Raw genomic sequence first — 20284 nt, forward strand, 5'->3', positions numbered from 1 at the left:
AATTTATATAATTAGAAAAGTAAAAGGAGCAAAAAGAACCATCTACTGTTAAGTGATAATCAACAGGTCATTTTAATGTCTCAAGTTTTTTAAAACAAATACTTACAGAACGCATAAAGATTCTATATGATATACTTGGGTTTTAATTGCTATGGAAGGAGGGAAAGAAGTACTAGAGTTTAAGCAATAAAAGCACTGTAATATATTTTATTTAATCGGAAAAAATACAATTAATCTTTTTTTGCATGGGTGAATGCCTTTAGGGGCAAGAGAGATAAATAGCATTACCTCCTTAGGGCCACTAGATAACAGGGCAATAAAGACCCCTTAGTTTGCTCACAATTTCCACTGGGAAAAATGGCAATTATAATTACATTAAGAGTAGCACAAAGAAAATTAAAAGAATAGTTTGAAAGACAGAAGAGGAATAAATAGTAGCTTTACTAAAAACTTTAGAATATGCAGAGGTATTAAAAAGAACCCAATACAGGTAATTTAAGGAACTTATTTTATTAGGAATTAATGGAAATCATCTGTGATAACACTTAAAAGCAAATCAAATGACAGTATATGATTATTACCTCTATACTAAAATAACCTCTGTCCACATAATCACCAAGAAAAAGGTATCGTGTATTAGCAGGTGATCCTCCTACTTCAAAAAGTTTCATCAGATCAAAAAATTGGCCATGGATGTCACCACACACTGAAACAAGAAGATTATTAGATATGAAAAAAAAACTCTGAAATAACAAATTTTACTTAAATTCTAATTTATTTTACATAAGAGATAGTGTAAAATTCTATCAAGAAAGGTTTAAGAAGGAAGTAATCTATGAAGAGTCATGACAGGGATGATGTGTACACAAGTGTTCATGTGCTCAAGATCTAGAACAAGATATAAGAAAAGTAATGAAATTTGTAGTCAGTGACAAAATTTTCATCTAACTTTATAAAGCTCCTCTTTAGGAAGCCAAGCATGCGTGTCTTAGGATGACAAAATTATAATGGTGGCAGTAAAATCTCCATTCTAACTCCATACTTTCTGTTGACTTCTAAATGATCACTTTTGGTATCTGATACAGCACTGAGGTATTTGCCCCTAATGACTGAAAACAAAGTAAATAAGTATTTGTTGAAACAAATTCAATGATGGCCAACACAACTAATGAAACCTTCACAAAAGCATATTAGACTAACTTCTGCACTCAGATTTTTTAGGATCATGTTTATTCATTGAAAACAGGCAAAAACTTTAAAAAGAAAATAATCTGGAAATTCAAGATAATGTCCATGTAATATTAATTTAGTATACAATATGAATGAAGAAGAAACAGCTTTATATTTAGGTAAGTAAATAATGGTGCAGTAAAAAATAATATCCAAAACATAAATAAGTGTACCTGTAATTGGAGCCTCTACTTCTATCATGGTTTTCTCTCTCCGAAGAATGGCAGCACCCTCATTGATAATTCTAAGTGCAATTTCTTCATCTACCCGACCTTCTTTTACTAAGTGGTTCTTCAAAACATCAACCCTGGGTATCCCATCCATATCAAAAACTTCTTCAGATGTCAAGCGATGCGTTGGGGGGAAAGGGACAGCTGCAATTTTTTTTAATTAATAAAAAATAAATCACTATTAATATATTAACATACAAACTAATCAATGGATCTAGGTAAATAAGAGTAAAAACTGAAAAGCTGAAGTTTTTGTTTTGCTTCTTTATTTACTGGATGGGGTATTAATTTTTTAAAAGCTTTTTTAAAAAAAAGAGTAATCAAACTATACTTTTTAATAATCTATATATAATAACAGAAGAATTATTAGAGAAATAAACTGTCTCACAAAATTAAAAGTTCTTTCAGGATAACTAAAGCTTTCTTCTTTAAGCTAAAACATTTTTTGGTAGAATTCTCAAAACATACACTCTTCATCTTAAATGAAGTACAATAAATATAACTTAATACCACATAAGCATGAATAGAAAGAAATCCCAAATATAAGGTGATCTACCAACTTCCTATTAAAAATATATAAAACAATGCCTGCTGGCCAACTTGAATAGAAACTTCTAGGGATCTAGATTAAAACAGCCAAATGCTTATTGATGGAATTTAAATTAATTCAGATGCACATATAGATTTAAAATAACATTAATAAATCACGATAATTTTGAAATACTGCTTTTTCTCTTACCTTCATGTTTCATAAAATACTTTCATTCAAAATCTTTACACACATTTTTGACATCAGTGTATTCCTTATCACTGGATTCATTTTTTGAGTCATCTAACATACTTTTCAAAAGCAAATCATCCTCACTCCCATTTAAGTTGTTTGAGATACAGTACTTTTAAAATACATATTCAATGCTATCACTGCAAATTTATCCTAAGCCACAATTTTCATTTGTCTAACTACTGAAATAGTTGGCCTTTTTACTCCTGTAGCATATATTTACGATTTCCACAAGTAATTACCAACTGTATTGTTTTAAACTGATATTTGCTTTTTTCTATTCATGAGAATTTAATCATAATAAGAAACGCCAGATGAAAAAACAAAAGACAAACTGATTTCAACCTAAAGCTCTAAATCCATTGTCATTGAATAATCCAGTCACTTATTCTTACTCATAATGTTAAAATCAATACTTTTCTCTCATGCCTGTGATTCATTTCTCATGACTGTATTACCATTCTCTTTTCAAACACATTAGCAAGGTTTTAGGTCAAAGTTATAATGTCTTTAAACATTATTATCTTCTTCATATACTGGGAATTTTCAACAAAAAATAGTACAATGATTTTTGTCTTCACCATAATTGAAAATACTTTGCTCCTGTTTAAATGAAATTTAAAATGTTGATTTTAAACTGATATTTGTTAAATGGAATGGAAAATGTGAAGGTCCGTTTTCAGTGGTATCTACCACAATTTTGAGGTCATATACTTAGGAAAAGTTACTACATATCTGTTAAAATTTATTCCTTTTTTACTGAATCCAACAAATGACCTCTTTATGCATTCAAAACCAGCTTGGATTGAAGTAGTTTTAGGCCCTTTACCAAACAGTACTTTGTTTTTCAAAATAAAGAAAGCAAGAGGGCTTCCCTGATGGCGCAGTGGTTAAGAATCTCCCTGCCAATGCAGGGGACACGGGTTCGAGCCCTGGTCCGGGAAGATCCCACATGCCGCGGAGCAGCTAAGTCTGTGAGCCACAATTACTGAGCCTGCGCTCTAGAGCCTGCGAGCCACAACTACTGAAGCCCACACGCCTAGAGCCCGCGCTCCGCAACAAGAAGCCCGCGCACCGTAACAAAGAGTAGCCCCCACTCGCTGCAACTAGAGAAAGACCGCGCCCAGCAACAAAGACCCAACTCGGCCAAATAAATAAATAAATAAATAAATATATTTTTAAAAAAAGAAAGAGAAATTTATAGTAAGAATTTAGTCTACCTATAGACTCAAATGTAAGGCAGATCTCTCTTTTCTGAAATAAAATTTTTAAAGAAAAATGTCACTTTATATTTGGGCATACATTACATAGTATTTTCTTGATGTTTCAGGGCCATCACTGTGATCATCAATTATTATGCAGAAGACTGGAAAAGTATAGGACCAACTGTTTCTTCACAGTTCAACTTAAAAAAACTAAAAACAGGGGGCTGGGTTAGAATTACATCAATTACCTAAGAAGAGTAAATAACCACATTCTCATAGGAGGAAAAAAATTTAGGAAGAACTCAGTTCTTTTTTTTTTTTTTTTAACAATTTTTTTTAAACAATTTTTTTTTTTTAATGGGAATTATTTATTTATTTATTTTTGGCTGTGTTGGGTCTTCGTTTCTGTGCGAGGGCTTTCTCTAGTTGCGGCAAGTGGGGGCCACTCTTCATCGCAGTGCGCGGGCCTCTCACTATCGCGGCCTCTCTTGTTGCGGAGCACAGGCTCCAGACGCGCAGGCTCAGCAGTTGTGGCTCACGGGCCTAGTTGCTCCGCGGCATGTGGGATCTTCCCAGACCAGGGCTCGAACCCGTGTCCCCTGCATTGGCAGGCAGATTCTCAACCACTGCGCCACCAGGGAAGCCCAAGAACTCAGTTCTTATAAGTGAGATAAGAACTAAGGCAGAGGGATATCAACCATTTCTAAAAGACTTTGAAATCATCAATCCCTCTTGCTTTCATCTTTTTTGATACTTAGTAAAACAAAACTTGAACTTGCTTTTTTTTCCCCCCCTTTAGAACACATCTATTCCCATTACTTTTTACTGCATCTAGAATAAGACATTAAAATACATTTTGTTCCCCCAAATAGTATGTCAGATTCCAATAAAATAAAAACCTTTCTTAACGTATGCTCTTCTCCAACCAAAGATTAAACAAACCATTATACTATATGCTATAACCAAATTTGCCCCTAACAGTAAACCAATTGTTTATAAACTACAAAATTTAACAATTACTAAATAAAAGTTACTTTTGGGACATCATGAAAATGAAAAGTTTAAATATCTTTTAAATACAAATTTCTGAGATCAAGATGGGATCATATTTTTCTCATCAGGCCAAGAGAATTTTTCCTCTACTTAGGAAAAAAATACTGTTTAAAATGTTGCATTCTAGTTTATGCATACTTCCTAATAATCAACAACATAAGTCCACTAACAGGTGAATTCTGTTCAAAATACAGAACTTCCTAAAAACCCATCTGGGAGACAATCTCCCTCTCTGCCCCACTCAGCCAGTCGCCTGTGGTACTGCATGTTTTCATGCACATTGCGAATGCCCCACTGCAAGTCACACTGAGCTACTGCTCCTCTTTAACCAAGAGTCAGAATGTCTTTATTCATCTGGGAAAAAAAAGTATAAACTGCCTCCAGACCTATGTTTTCCACTTCTTTTTCAATTCAAGGCATACTTTTAAATTTCAACACCAGTTGGGATACTTTTTAAGGAATGGGTACAGGTTGAAGGGTGAAGAAATGCCACCATAGGTAAAAGTAGATGAAAAACTGTTGTTCTAACAACACAACACTGATAGTGGAGAACAGAGAGTTTCAAAAGAATGTTTTAATATATCAGTAAATAAGAAAATAGAGGCAAAAAAGGCATTGTGCTCTTTGGCAGTTGGAGAAAGGAGCCATAGCAGGTGATCTAACTAAGCAAAAGAAAACTGACCAAATAGAATTTGGCCTAATAGGAAATTAATTACTGACCCTGTTGGTCAATAGAGGGTTAAATTTTTTTCATCAAAAATTAATATTCTCGGGGCTTCCCTGGTGGCGCAGTGGTTAAGAATCCACCTGCCAATGCAAGGGACACGGGTTCGAGCCCTGGCCTGGGAAGATCCCACATGCCACGGAGCAACTAAGCCCGCGAGCCACAACTACTGAGCCCACGTGCCACAACTACTGAAGCCTGCGCACCTAGAGCCCGTGCTCCGCAACAAGAGAAGCCACGACAGTGAGAAGCCTGCGCACCACAACGAACAGTAGCCCCCGCTCACTGCAACTAGAGAAAGCCCGCACACAGCAACGAAGACTCAACACAGCCAAAAATAAATAAATAAATTTATTAAAAAAAAAAAATTAATATTCTCAACTACTACCATCAACTCCTAAGGTACTTTAAAGCATTTCCATCTAAGTTCAGGTTTTAAATGGTTTTTTACATTTCTAATTCATCTTCAGCCAACTATTCCTGTTTTTCTAGGGTTTTCATCCTATATATTTTTTTCTCCTTATTTTCAGACTATTTTTCCAACTCTTCTATGTTTGAGATAGGGAAAAACCAGTACATACATGTATGTAAATATAATGTGAATGGTCAATAACTGAAATGGCTAAAATGGAGGATTAGCTTGAACAACCTAAAGAGCTATAAAATCATAAAATCACCAAGTTTCCAACACTAGAAAACTTGATTTGGTAATATTCACTTTAACCAAACTGTTCTGTGGGAAAATTTCCTTTAACACAAATTTTGGCATGAAGGTCATATCTGTATAGTAATCAATAACCTTCACAAGGTATTTTAATTCAGATTTAATATATGGTGGCTGATAGACAAGGCTTCAAAAAATTTAATGTAGGAAGTTGAAAAAATAAACCAGGGACACAGACTGATCAAGGATGGGGGAAGAGCAGAGATCTTACTTTTCCTACTAATGGGTAAGGAATCCTGGGACTTAACTAATCCTGTTGCCCAACTCTAAGCAAAGGCTGCAAACTATTAGCCCTGTGAGGCCTCCAACACCAACTGGGGTGCAGCCTGTGCCACCTGAAAACTACTCCAAAGTATCATTCAGATGTCTGTGCTTCTCACCATTGCCATTACTGGCAACTGTCCAAAATAAAGTTCCTCCTGATTTTTTTCTCTGTATTTCTTTTGTTCACACCATGCCATCCTCAGGCTGTTCTCCTCCCTCCCAATCCCCTTCATTGAGGCCTGCAGAATTCCCACTAAAAAATAAAAAAATAAAAATCCACCCTTCTTTCCTGTGTGCACATGCATGGGTGCGCGCACACACACACATTTTAGCTCTTCACAAAATGCTGTCTTCATCTCTCTAGCTTAATTAAATCTTAGTCCGCCTGAAGGACAACACTTCTGAAACACTTTTTTCAAAGTTGACGATGCTCATTTTTCCACACTCCACTATTTGAGCAGAAAAGGCTACAGTCTTCTTTCAGCTCCCCACTACCACTTCCAACATCATCACTCCCGTGAAGAAGAAAATGCTTCCTGCTTTGAGGTTCATGACTTCTGGCTAGTTTATTCTTGTCCCAGCCATCTACTAAATTTCTGGTCATCTCTCACATGAAACTCAGTTTCCTGGTTCGAAAGACTTCCCCACTCTAAGCACCACCATCATCAATGTCCATGTGGATGACCTACGTAAACCCAAGAACTGAGAGGTTTGAGCTCCATTCTACTTCAACTCCCCTAGCCTTAGCCATAATTTCTGCTCCAGCTCTGAAATCCTGAATTCCAATCTCTTACTCCATGATCAAAATCTCTAATCCTTTCAGTTTCACTCCCTTTTCTTCATCTGTTCTCCAATTATAGCAAGAACATGGACAGCCTCTCCTAATCAACCCCCTTCTGGATACCTTTGCTTGCTGCAATTTTGAAGCTATTCCATCACCCACCCACTTTTTAAACAACATCCTGAATTGTTTAAAGTCCTTTTGTCCTTCTACCCTACTTACAAAACTCCAATTCTTGGATGAGTTAGTTTCTAAACTTGGATGCTAAGTATAAAATCATCAAAACAGCTCAGTGCTACTACAAATTCACGGTCTCCAACTTAGTTGGTCACTAGCACTTGCCATCAATCCTATTAAACGTTCTAGTCTGTGCTCTCTCCCATTCTCCTCAGTGGAGATTTCAAATGATCACTTCTTCCTTGAACCCTACACTTAATTTCTCTCTTACTCAGTAGTCAACTTGCATCTTTTTCAGAGAAAATTGAGACCTTCAGACCAAATGTCAACTTTTCTGTCCCTCTCCATCCACATCTATGCCAGTATCCACTTTACATTTCTTCCTATCAAGGAAGAGGTATTCCGTCCATCCAATACTAAACATTCTACTGTGCTCTGAATCCCACTCCCCCAACCTCTTCACTTCAGTTCACCCTTCCCACCCACCCATGCCCCTATTCTGTTTCTTCTGCCTCTGACTCTCCATTGGTTCTTCCCTTTGAGCAGATAAACATACAGCCAGCCCTCCACAACCACAGGCTTGCCTGTGCAGATTCAACCAACCACGGATAGAAAATATTTTAAAAATAAAGTTCCAGAAAGTTCCAAAAAGCAAAACTTGAATTTGCCTCTCTGGCAACTATTCGCATAGCATTTACATTGTATTAGGTATTATAAGTAATTTAGAGATGATTTAAAGTAAATGTGAGGATATAGGTAGGTTATATGCAAATACTAAAACATTTTACATAAGGGACTTGAGCATCCACGGATTTTGGAATGGGGAGGGGTATCCTGGAACCAAATCCCCACAGATACCGAGGGGAGACTGTACTAAAGTCTCTATGATCTTACAAACAACCCCAACAAGTAATTCTCCCTTACTCCTCATCCCTGTTTCTACCATATATATCCCTTATTTTACAACTAAGCTTCTTGAAAGAGTAATCTACAGGGTATAGCTTCATTTTATCACTTTTTTGTCTACTTTCCTCAATCTACATTTATCTGGCTTCTGCTCTATTCCTTCACCTTATACCTCTCTCCTCTCTTGGGTTCTTGAACTCACTCACCTGGTTTTTCTCTTAATTCTCTGGTCATACCTGATCAGCCTATTTCATGAACTTCTAGTCCTTTTTCTGGTCCTAGGACAGTGTGACCTAGGATTCTGTCCTTGACCCTCATATCACACTCCTCTCATTCATAACTATGGATTCACTAAAATCTTTATTTTGTGGACTCCCAAATAGATTATTCAGTCCAGACCCTGCCCCTAAACTCCAAGTCCTTATTGAACTATCAAATATCTTCATTTGAATGTTCCATAAGTATCTTAAACTTAATATGTCCAAAACTTAATGTATGAACTTTCCCTCTAAACTATCACCAATATAGCTACTCATCTGGAAATTATCCTAGAAGTCTTTTTCTTCCTCACCCTAACATGGCCAATAGGTCCTAAATAATTCTCTAATCTGGTTTTGTCCCTTTGGTCCTGAGACCCTGAATAAGGACTTTTTTATTTTTTCTAAAATTACTAAAATCTTTTCAATTTGCCCATGCTTCGCAATAACTCAGAATACTTTTTAAAATTCTAATCTCAACATCCTCCTGTTTCAAGATTGGCTTCATCATATAAAATCCAAATTGTGTCTCTTAACATACCATATGAGATCCCTTGTAATCTGACCCTTCCTTACATCTCCAGCCCTCATCTTTTGCCACTAACTCACATTCCAGACACATCCTATACTTCAGAAATTTAATCTTCATTTTTAAAGTTACATCACTTTAAAAATACCTCCGTACTTTGCACGCCCTATTACTTGGGGGTACACTATTCCCACCCTTTGTCTAACTTCTCCTTGTCCTTAAACCTCATTTCAGTGTTCCAATTCTTGAAAACATTTCCTGTTCCCAGGCTAGGTTAATGGTGCCCCCTCCTTGTGGTCCCATAGCAAAGCATATGATGCACACCTACATCATGGCACTTATCAATTGTACTGTAAATATCTTATCTCCCCCTCAAGCTTATGAGCTCCTTGAAGGCAAGGGAGCTGTCTTTCATCTCTACATACCTAGTGATTAGAACATGAATACTAATGTCTACTGAATTAATGATACATTAGTTACAGTTTCTAAATTACTTATCTTACACTAATTTATGTAGCAATGACAATATATTTATAGTGCTTTATTTACAGTTTACAAACTGCTTTCACATACATAACGCTATGATTCTCAGAGACATCTTGTGAGTTCAGTAGGGCAAGTTTTATCTCAATTGCACAAATAGGATAACAGGTTCAGATAAGTTAATGGCTCTCTCAAGGTGTTTCAACTAGTAAGGGGTAGAGCCATGATTGAAGCTGAGTTCTTCAGAATGCTACTCCAGTACTATCTGTCTTATATCAATACAGTGACAATGCTCTTCTGACTAAAAGAGTCATCAAAACTCTCCTCTTCACCAAGAACGTTATAACCCATTCAGATGCCACGGGTAGAAGCATGCTCTAAAGAAAGATTCAGCAGATCCTACAACACTGTCTTCAAAATTTCCAGGTATCCCTTGGATTCCTTTTAATTTGTGGTGGTTCTTTGAACACAATAACCTTCCCTCAAAAACTGGTTCCCCTTCCTGGCTTATTTTTGTTATGGTATCATCATTCTCTGTTACTCTGACTTAAAATTTTGGTGTCATTGTTCTCTTTCTGGACTCCAAGTCCTACTGATTCTTCAAATTCTCTTTTTTTTTTTTTTAACACCTCCATTGCTGCAATGTTAGTTCAAGTTCTTATTACTTTGTGTACGAGAAAACTCTAACTAAAATCTCTACTTTTCCTCCCCTTTTTTGTACAAAGCATAGGTAGATAAATCTACCCAAAAATTTGGGGTGGTTTCTTAAGGACTAAAGAATAAAGGGAACAAAAGCCTGAAACTTATTTTCAAAGTCTTTCTTAACCATTCCCAGTATCTTCCATGTCACTCCAATCTCTTCTGCCAATGCTCAAACAATCACTAAAGCAAAATTAGTCTGATTACTGTTTTCTCAAAAAGGTTTGCTCTTCCACCTGTTTCATTCCCACACCCAGTCACTGATCCAATATATCTACTTTCTAATATTATTCAGAATTTGTGTCATATCTGGTTTTCCTCTTTCTCTTAATTCATGCTGTGGTCATTCTGCACTTGGACTACTCCATTAATCTTCTGACATCCTGATTTAAGCCTCTCCCATTTTAATATTTCATTCTACACAATATCACGTTAGCTTTCAAAAACCAAAATACTGGGTCATTCCTTTACTTTAAAACCTTCAATAATAATAATGGTGATGGCTACCATTAGTTGAGTACTTACCATGTGTCAGGCCAGGCACTGTGGTACAAATTTTACATGAATTGTCTCTATTAATCCTTCAAAAATCCCATATTATTAACTCTATTTTGCAGATGAGAAAATTGAGGGTTGGTGATATTAAGTATCTTGTCCTCAGTGAAAAGGTTAAAGTAGAACTAGGTTCAAACCCAGGCAGTCTGACTCCAGAGGCTTAATCATCCAGTGTTCTTAATCATCCAGAGGCTATACTGCTTAGCTTAAGTTTCAGATCCTCAACTTGGTATACAAAAAATCCTTTCCAACTTCATCTCCTGTTTGCCAAGAACTTTACACAATACTGTCACACATTTCAAGCTTTTTTCAAACTCCATGCCTTTCTGCTGCTGTTTTCTCTACCAGAAAATATTTTCTCTATCCCAGCCCTACCTTATATCTGGAGAAATTCTACTCATCCTTTAAGGCTCCCCTCAAAACATAATCCTTTCAGTAAAGTTTCCCTCCAATTAAGACAGTTAATTCCTTTTTTACAGCTCCAACAGCACTTTGTACCTAACTCATTATATTATTTATTTGCAATAATGTCTCCCCCACCAGACTGCCTCCAAGAGAATCTATCTTACTTAATTCAATTCTGTATCCCTAATGCCTAGTATTATGTCTGGTACAAAGCACATACTCGATAAATGTTGCACAAATAAATGGTCCCAATCTTTTGCTTATTTGAATCTTTCCCATCCTTCAAGGCCTCTTTCCTCCTATACAAACCCTTGCTACACCACTCCAGTCCAGAGTGATCACTACCTCCTTTGAACTCAGCTTGCTGGGTCTACCACTTATCTGGCAATTATTAATCACACCCAGCCTTATGACATAAATGATTAACTTTTCATGAGTACTTATTTCCCCAAGGACCAAGACTGTATTTTATCTTTCACACTTCTGTTGTTTCCCTACAGTTTTTAGCTATACAGCAGGCATTAAATAAATATTTGCTATTTGATTACTTTGAATTTCCAAAATAAATTTTACATACCATACAAGGATGCCAATTAGCTTTAGCTTATTTCACCTCTGTGTATAAATAAACATTTTTATAATGAAATGAAGTCATATGATTGGCACTAAAACACACATCATCTAATAAATCAAAATTCTTTCACCAAACTTTTCCTTATAACTCTTGCCAATTCATTCAATAGTTCCGAACCTAAAGCTTTTGCCTCACTACTGAGCAGCTGTATTTCCTCCTTGGCATTTTCCTTCTAAGATGACTTGTTGCCAGTGTTCTCTTTCCTTCTCACGCACGCGCTCTCCCTCTCTCTCTCTCTCTCTCTCACACACACACACACACACACAATATTCTCTGTTCCTCTGCTTTCTCTAGGACACATGGCACTGAAGATTTATTTTAGTATGCTAAACAGTTTAATGAAGGTGGAAAGAAAAAGAAAAATCATTTTCAAGAGTTATTTTTTTTAGATAGGTAAGTCCACAAAATAGCTTTTGTAAACAAAAATTAAAATTCAAGTTACTTTAAAATATAATGAAATAGAACTAGTAAAAAACACTGAAGTAGTTATGTGACCCCAAGACCTATGTGGGTCATCTAAAAATCTGTAATGAAAATAAGCAATCCTAACAAAGCTAAGGTACTGGAAAACACGTTAGCCTCAGATTTATAAGCAGGGCAGCTGGCAAGAGAACCTAAATGAATCATAAGGCTGCCCATCAGATATATAATAGCTAAAAAACTAACAACACACACTCTTTAGTATTTTGGTTCAATCTGAAAGTCTGATAATTTAAGAGATAAGGATAATATAACCTATGAAATAAAGAAAACATGTTGAATGCAAAAGAGAGTCACATTGTGGGTGCTAAAATGAACATATACACAATATAGACAATGCATTCTAAGCGATAAAGGTGAATTTTTGTATCAGAAGTAATAGATTTAATAATCTCAAGGGATAATCTAGTTTTACAAATCTGGGACCCCATCTATACAGCAAAAAGTACATTTTAAAAGTATCTGGAAAGAAAAGGAAGTACCTGAACAACTCAGGTCAAGCAAATTTCCAGGCGAGGAGGGAAAGCAATATACATAAATTCAGGGTTTTATACTTAAATTACACACACCAATTTTGCTGATGTGGCAATAAGGCATTCATGCCAATACAATTAGCTGTTTTTCCTAGTTTGTTTCTATTTTCTTATTTTCCACTTCCTATCTTAGCTAAAGATAGAAAAATGCTTAACAGAAGATTGTCAAGAGGGCATACTATCTCACCTAAACCACTTGGGCTACACCAACTTTCAAACAGAATTTGACCAGAGCCAGCAGCTGGAGCAGGCTCAGAACTGAACTGCTTTAACTAACCAGGAAACCTAATCACCCATAATCAGGGATATAGAATTACCACTAATAATTTCAGTGAATAGATAATTTATACATGAATCACCTATAGTATTCCAAGATCTCAAACTTCACATGATGTGAATTTCAGGCATTTGATATTAAACACAGAAAGACCTATTTCCCCTTCAAAACCTATGTGACCATAAAATATAGGCCTCCTGACTAGAAGTATAAGAGTATAAAATTTAGAGACAACAAGGAAAAGTTTCAGGGAGTAAAAGACTACTTGTATTCAACGTCAATGATGGTCTCCATAACATTACTACTATGAAATGGTACTGATGCAAAACTAGCACATACTGGACTTAAAAGAAAACTGGATTTTTAACAAGTTAAACCTAAGTTGAACTAGCACTGTGGTCATATATCTTCAGGAAACTGGTGTTCTCTGTCATCAAATGCAACATTAGAGTACAATTATTGACTGAGAAGGACAAGAAAAGCTTGAAGATGAAATCTAAAAGGAGATTTCTGTACGAAAGGTAAGTTTCCCAGTAACTTCCAAGGAAGCCAGAGACTCCATGAGCAGCGCAAACCAGTCTGCTGCACACTATATCTAAAGCGTGTGATCCATATCAGTCATTCCAACTACCTAACAAATTCCATGAAAAAATGAAAGTTGTCTTGAAGAATATACTACGAAGCACATGAGATCTTATATCCATGAGCTCTACTAAACTATAATTTTCTATACCAACAAACTCCTATTTACCTAAATCAAATGACTTTTATTTCATACCAATAAACTGCAAACATGACTGTGTCTTGCATTCAAAACTCACCCCTAAGGAATATGCCTTATGTCTGGAATCTTATTTTTACTGTATTAAAGCAGTACAAGGGAAATATTACCACATATATGACAAGAAACAAGAAGATTCACAAGCATAAAGAGAGCATAAACTCACTGTTCAGCAATGTGACTGGTTGTCCCATCTAACAGTAGGGTGAAAAGTACCCAGGGAAATTAACAGACAGCACAAGTATACTGTCAGCAAATTAACAGGCAGCCCATGTCTCCTATTCCCACCCCCACAGAACTTCAGGATTTCACGATAGGATGAATGCCTGAACTACCAATCTTTTTTCTTTCTCTTTTTTAAAAGATTTCTCAGGACAAGGATTCCATAAACTCTTTTTTAAGTTCATTCCAATAACTGGCCTGAACAGATATACTATTAAGTTTTTAAAATTATCTACATAGCCTAGATACAAATTAGTGTTATTATTAAAGGAGACTCGAATTGACAAATTAAAATTAAAAAAACACAAAGGAAAAGTTTTTCTTGTTTTTAAATATTTTAATGGAAACATGTCTAGTCAGATTTCCAAAACTGGGCTAACAGTGTTTACATTGTGCCAGCATACTTAAGAAGCTGAATGAAATAAATAAATAAAATAAATAAAAGAAGTATCTATCTTTCAAAAGTAAATGTGATACAATAAGGAAACCTTTATTCTAAAATGATTTCAATTTATTGACCAAGCTACAGGATAAAGAAAAAGCATTTCAAATTGTGCTTTTCACCTCCCCAGCAGTGCTTGAAGTTGATGGGCTCTCCCAGAGAGCGTGGAAATCTTAAGCAACTCTAAATTAGCCCTCAATTTCTCTATTTTAAATTAATCTGCTGACCTATGGTCGTTAAACAACCATAAATTCTGCACTAGCTGAGAAATATTTAATTTTTTCTTCTAGGGGGAGTGTGTGGGTGTCTGCCTGCAACGGAGGGCTAACCCCTCTTGGCCTTTGACCAAAGAGTGGTGACGGTTTTCTACGTAAATGCTTCCTATCCCTGAAGCTTTTTTCTCTTTTATGCTGTCTTTTTTCCATCTATTCTGCACTTAAAGCCGGGGCCCCCAAATTCTGGCTCGTCCCTTCACCCTTGTCTGATCCCATACAGTTCCCCCAATTTCCGCGCGGGGTGACACCTGAGGGCCGAGCGCGAACCCCTGCGGCTGGCGCTAACTAGGCGCGAATAGGGCAGACGGCTGTCACTGGGGAGCAGACGTGGGCCAAAGCCGAAGTGATTTCTGACTGCTCATCGCCCGGCCCCGCGTGGCTGAAGGTCTCCGAGCCCCTCGGTCCGCCCCGGCAAGCCAGGCGTGCAGCTGTCGCGGTGCAGGAAGCTAATCGCGGCCTCTGGGCCGCTTTTGACAGACCGGGCAGGAAAAGAAAGGGGCTCACTGAGACTAGTAGCCTCACCCCTTCGGATAGGAGACCCCGAGAGCGAAACCCCCGCCACGGCCTGAAGGCAAGCGAGACACCTCGGAGCCGCCGCCACCGACTCAGCCCAGCCCAGCAGGGGCCCGCCCAGGGGCCACTCCCCAAGGGAGGCAGCCAGTCATTCGCCCGCCCTTCCGGGCCCGCTCCGGAGGGGACGGTCTCCCGCCCGCCCTCACACAGCTACCTCCTCAGGCCAGGCCCTCAGGGCTTCGTCCACCTCTCACCTTTGACGACTCGGTCAGCCCCGGGAGGAGGCGGCGGGGGCGGGGGTGGGGGCGGTGCAGCCCGGGCCGGCTCCGGGGCGGCCATGCTGGGCCCGGGGCTCGGCTAGGCGCTGGCCCGGGCGGGGTTGGGGGCGGGGGCGGCGGCTACCAGAGCCAAGCGGCGGCGCCGCCGGGGAACATGGCGGACCCTCTTTCCCTACAGAGGGGCTAAGACCGGCATGCACCGCGCGTGCGGGGGCGGGGGCGGAGCAGGCTCTAGGGACTTGGGCAAAATTACTAAGGCTAGGAGAGAAACGGGACGAGCCAAGGGATCAGGTGAAAATTCTGGGCAGGCAAAAACAAAAGAGAGTGAGAAGAGACGGCTGTCTGCATCTAGTTGCTGCGGTGAATGAGTGCTAGGGAACACGACACCGGCTTTTATGGAGCTCCCAGTAAGATGGGGAGACTTGATCAAACCTAAGAATCTCCTACTAATAGAGAAAAAATATATAACAATTTGCCTACCAAATCCGGGTACTTTGGTTGGTAACTGACAGGAGAAATAGAGGAAGCAGTCTAGATTCTAGAGCAAAGCAACAGTTCAGAATGGAGTCTGAGAGAGAATCTGACTGACCCTTGTGTTTAGAGCCTGGAACTGTCAAGAGTCTGGAGGCACAGAGTAACAATGCAGGTAGAGCAGACTAGGCTCCAAGGGTTAAGAATCAAAACAGGTAAGAGGAAAGGAAGGGATGACACCAAGAGATGTTCAAAGAGTACAGAATTCACCTGAAAAGGACACAGCCTCCCTCTCGATTCATTCAGAAAACAGAGATTCCGAAGGCAGAGGAGTAAGTAGGGAATTGGAAATTAGTTCCTCATAAGAAATACCTCACAGGGTATTTCTCTGCATATACAGAAATGTGGGCCCAGATATGGAAACTTTATAGAGACGGACATTCATGGGGAACGGAGTAGTGGTACAAGAACTGACTGTTCGGGACTTCCCTGGTGGCACAATGGTTAAGAATCTGCCTGCCAATGCAGGGGACACGGGTTCGAGCCTTGGTCCGGGAAGATCCCACGTGCTGTGGAGCAACTAAGCCCGCGTGCCGCAACTACTGAGCCTGCGCTCTAGAACCCGCGTGCCGCAACTACTGAAGCCCACGCACCTAGAGCCTGTGCTCCACAACAAGAGAAGCCACTGCAATGAGAAGCCCGCGCACCACAACAAAGAGTAGCCCCCCGCTAGCCGCAACTAGAGTAAGACCGTGCGCAGCAACGAAGACGCAGTGCAGCCAAAAATAATTAATTTTTAAAAAAAACCTGACTGTTCAATCAATAATTATTAGAAGAAGAGTGTGTGTATGACACCAGGAGAGGTAATGGATCATGAACAGAGACCAGCATATCCACTAAGATCTATATATCTTGATGGCATAGGATTCAAGTAGCATAGGGTGAGAAATGCCTGCCCATCCTCCTGCTCAATACTACATGTGCTCAGAATCTGTTCATAATAGATGGTGATAATTAGATAAGCAGTTGTTCAAAGGTCTCAAAGAGCACCTTTCTACCTCTTCATTTCGTCAATCTCAGTGATTGTGAGAGCTGGGGTAAAAGAGAAGAGAAATGCCCAGTGAGTATTCTTTGCAAAGGGAACTCACAGAATAGTTTTTAGAGGGAGGTGAATTTGGGAGTGAGGCAGGGGTGAAAATGGATCTTTCTGGCATGGAAGTGCAATAATTCCACAGGGGAAGGGGAGGGGCAGCCATGGGAAGAGAGCAAGGAAAGGATACGAGGCACATCACAAACTTGTAGAGGGAGGGCACCAAGAGTACCTAGACCAGGAGTGAGTTTGTAAGAGGAGTTTGAATCCCCAGGAAATCTCCCTAACGAGGGAAGGAGAAAGTGTGTAATGTGTTGAGTGCCTCTTGGCAGGAAAGGGATAGAAAATATACTAGTGGCAATAATAACAAGGAAAGTCACTCCATATTAGGACCCATTGATTCCTACCTTGAATATATACCCTTCAACTATCCTTCAATTCCTCTTTGGCTCCTCACTTTCACTCAGTCAAAAGCCATATACAGAGCCCCAGGCCACTGAGAATTGGTATTTCTTGCTTCTCCAGGCTTCCCCACCCCAGTACAAAAGAGCAAGAGTATACAAAAGGGATTAAATAGACAATTAAGTGACAAGGAATTAAATAGAACTATCTTATAGATTTATTAATGAAAAATACTTTACAAAAACAGTATGTTTGGCCCTAAAATAGTTCAGCTGACTTTCAGGGTTTACAATGGCGACTGAGCGAGTGGCAGTAATGGCTCTGCTGCTGAGGACAGGAGGGTATGTTAGTGTGCCTGACTCCATCCGTTCAGAAGAGCAATTGTTATGTTGGCAGCCTCGCATTCTAGGCCAAAAGTCTGAGGGCAGAGGGACAATCTGGGCAGGTGGGTTAGCCTGAATGATGTGGTCAAGACCGAGACTACAGGGCTACATGTCCCTCCAAGGATGGGGGATTGGGAAGACAGAAGGTCAGGTAATAGGGACAGGTGGATAAAACAAACAAGTTGGTAATATAATAGGGAACAGAATACGAGGGCTCAGGTGGAGGTGGGGGCATAGAGTATTCAGGAATAAAATGGTGACCCTAAGATCCTAAGGAATGGCTAGTGTCCAGAGTAATATGGATTCGTCTTTAAGGTGGGTCAAATAAAGCCCTAAACAGCAGCTGCTTCCTTTTGCTAGGTGAATGGAAATTGGAATTTCAAATATTCCCTCTCAAAGAGCCAGGTCTCTTTAGCAGTTCCTGGCACCCCTAGGAGAAGGTGCCAACTCTATGTTGAGATGAGACTAGCACAGCCCCAGCACGATTCAGGGTACCAACTCTGCTGCAGTACAGTTTAACAGAGAAAGCTGTGGCTCCAGGAGAGGAAAGGGGTGACCTTTACCACCTGCTGTGCTGCAGGGCTCTAGCCCTGATCTGCTCTCTTCCAGGGGCATCTGCTAGAACAAACAGAAACTCCTCTCTCCCTGTCTTCCTGTGCCCAGATTGCAGGGTATAACTGCTTTGCCTCCAGTCATCATCTGGGGGCATATCCACCCTTCGAGGACCAGGGGCTCGAAACCCTGGAACAGGACCTGAATTCCAAGCTGACCTCAGGGGTACACGAAGACTGCTTGGCGGTAGGGACACAGGGTAAACAATGGGAGGGTGGGAGGGTGAATGGAAAAGATCCTCCCAGGGCTGTGCATGAGGAACCTGAAGGCCCTGGTGTCTCTCTGGTAGTGTGGCAGTGTGGGTTAGCTGAGGCTTGCACCCTGGAGTAGTCAGGAATCTGGCGCCAATATGCTGGTTGGTCTCTGACCATGCTCCCCGGGAGGCGTCTGTTCTGGAACGATGGGGGAGACTCCGGTAGTTCAAAGTCCTTCCTGTGTGCTGGACCGCTTCGGAAGTTTCACCCCTGTCACACATAGCCAGAAACTGCTGGACACTCCTCGAAGTTCCTGGGAAGAGAAAAGAAACCCAACGATTGAGCATCTTCAGTAAAACCATTCTCCTTTCCAGAGGACCATTTCTGGCTGTTCCTTCCAACTCCCCACCTCTCCAAGAACATACACATAAGGGAAAGAAGGAACCTAGCTTTGCTTTTAATCTCATTTTTTAAAATTCTTAATAAACATTAAAATCAAGTCTCTTACCTCCAACCTGTGCAAATGAAACAGTCTCCTGGAGGTTGCCATACTTCTATCTCACTGCACTATAATCCTTCCTCCAAAAGACAGACAGACACACACACACACACACACACACACACACACACAGTCACACACAAATGGCTCTCTAATATTGCAAATGTATGTTCTCACTGTGACAACTTTACTCCTTAGAGCCACCACTCCAAAGCATCACTCAGTTTTTCTTAACATGGTACCTTCACTGAAATTAAGCTGTGTCTGCTTACATTCTTGCTCATTCTCCAAGATCTCTGCTTTTGTTTGCACCACTCCCACATACATAATGTGGAATGCCTTTTCTATACATTGATTCCCCTTTACCTAAAAGAAACAAAATAACTAATTTTCCAAAAATCACTTCTAAACAATATTTTTCATTCTTTATTTTAAAATTCCATCAACACCTGTACTATACTTACACATATGTATATCTGACTATTGAAACTCTGAGCTCTTTGAGAGCAGAGAGCTGCCTTCTTTCTCCCCTGTATTCACTGTAGCATTTGGTGCAGAACAAGTTGCAACAAATGCTGCCTGACTAATCAGATGCCCCTAATAACTGTCAAAGGAGGCTGGCTAGCTGGCTGTTCCACTGAGTAACATGCAGTCCATTTATCCAGAAGGCCTGCATATCCAAAGCTCCCTAAAATTTGGACACAAATATCAACAATACTACTCTATCTTCTGTTCTAAGAATGACAACCATCCCTTGCCCTGGGGATTTACATATCCACAGACCGGTTTCTCAGCCTCGGCACTACTGATATGTTGGGCTGACAATTCTTTGTTTTGGGGGTGGGATGGAGTGTGCAAGGAAACTGCTTGTGCATTGCTGGATGTTTAGCAGCATCCCTGGCCCCTCTACCCACAAGATGCCAGTAGCACCTCCCCTTTCCCGTTGAGAATCACTGCCTTAAACTGTAGATTCGGCCCATAAGGAGGAAAAGGAACAAATCTAGCTGTGGAGGGTCAAAGAAAGCCAAAAGGATACTGTCCACCTTCCCCAGGATTGTCTGGGTCTCTATACATGGCATGGATATTCCAAGGATCTTTCCAAGTCTCCCATTCACTCCTCATCCTCCTAGATCAGGGGTCCCCAACCCCTGAGCCATGGTCCGCTATCGGTCCATGGCCTGTTACGAACCAGGCC

The 20284-nt window shown here is 39.7% G+C and overlaps 2 protein-coding genes and 1 long non-coding RNA gene across 30 annotated transcripts in view; 1 reads left to right on the plus strand and 2 right to left on the minus strand.

The window, feature by feature from the left end:
• The window catches only part of PPP3CB (protein phosphatase 3 catalytic subunit beta), a 47835-nt gene extending 32195 nt beyond the window's left edge, over positions 1 to 15640 (minus strand). For 3 of the 8 annotated variants that reach the window (XM_082406880.1, XM_082406875.1, XM_082406874.1), the window contains exons 1-3: positions 15415 to 15638; positions 1404 to 1604; positions 582 to 706 (exon numbers count right to left, since the gene is read on the minus strand). In XM_082406880.1, the coding sequence (XP_082263006.1) occupies positions 582 to 706; positions 1404 to 1604; positions 15415 to 15499 (411 nt within the window). In that variant the 5' untranslated portion in view covers positions 15500 to 15638. Of the gene's footprint in view, positions 1 to 581; positions 707 to 1403; positions 1605 to 15414 lie in introns of all 8 variants that reach the window. The other 5 variants (XM_082406876.1, XM_082406879.1, XM_082406878.1 and 2 more) reach the window with 3 other exon arrangements.
• Positions 15173 to 16704, plus strand: LOC309635534. Its single transcript, XR_014248881.1, has 2 exons — positions 15173 to 15427; positions 16438 to 16704. It is a non-coding gene; the product is annotated as an uncharacterized lncRNA (long non-coding RNA).
• Positions 16705 to 17595: 891 nt separating this feature from the next.
• The window catches only part of USP54 (ubiquitin specific peptidase 54), a 149884-nt gene continuing 147195 nt past the window's right edge, over positions 17596 to 20284 (minus strand). For 18 of the 21 annotated variants that reach the window (XM_082406835.1, XM_082406818.1, XM_082406819.1 and 15 more), the window contains one exon: positions 17596 to 18903. In XM_082406835.1, the coding sequence (XP_082262961.1) occupies positions 18344 to 18903 (560 nt within the window). In that variant the 3' untranslated portion in view covers positions 17596 to 18343. The remainder of the gene's footprint in view (positions 18904 to 20284) is intronic. The other 3 variants (XM_082406829.1, XM_082406828.1, XR_014248862.1) reach the window with 2 other exon arrangements.

This window comes from Balaenoptera borealis (assembly GCF_965194805.1).
Source record: "Balaenoptera borealis genome assembly, chromosome: 10".
NCBI lineage: Eukaryota > Metazoa > Chordata > Mammalia > Artiodactyla > Balaenopteridae > Balaenoptera > Balaenoptera borealis.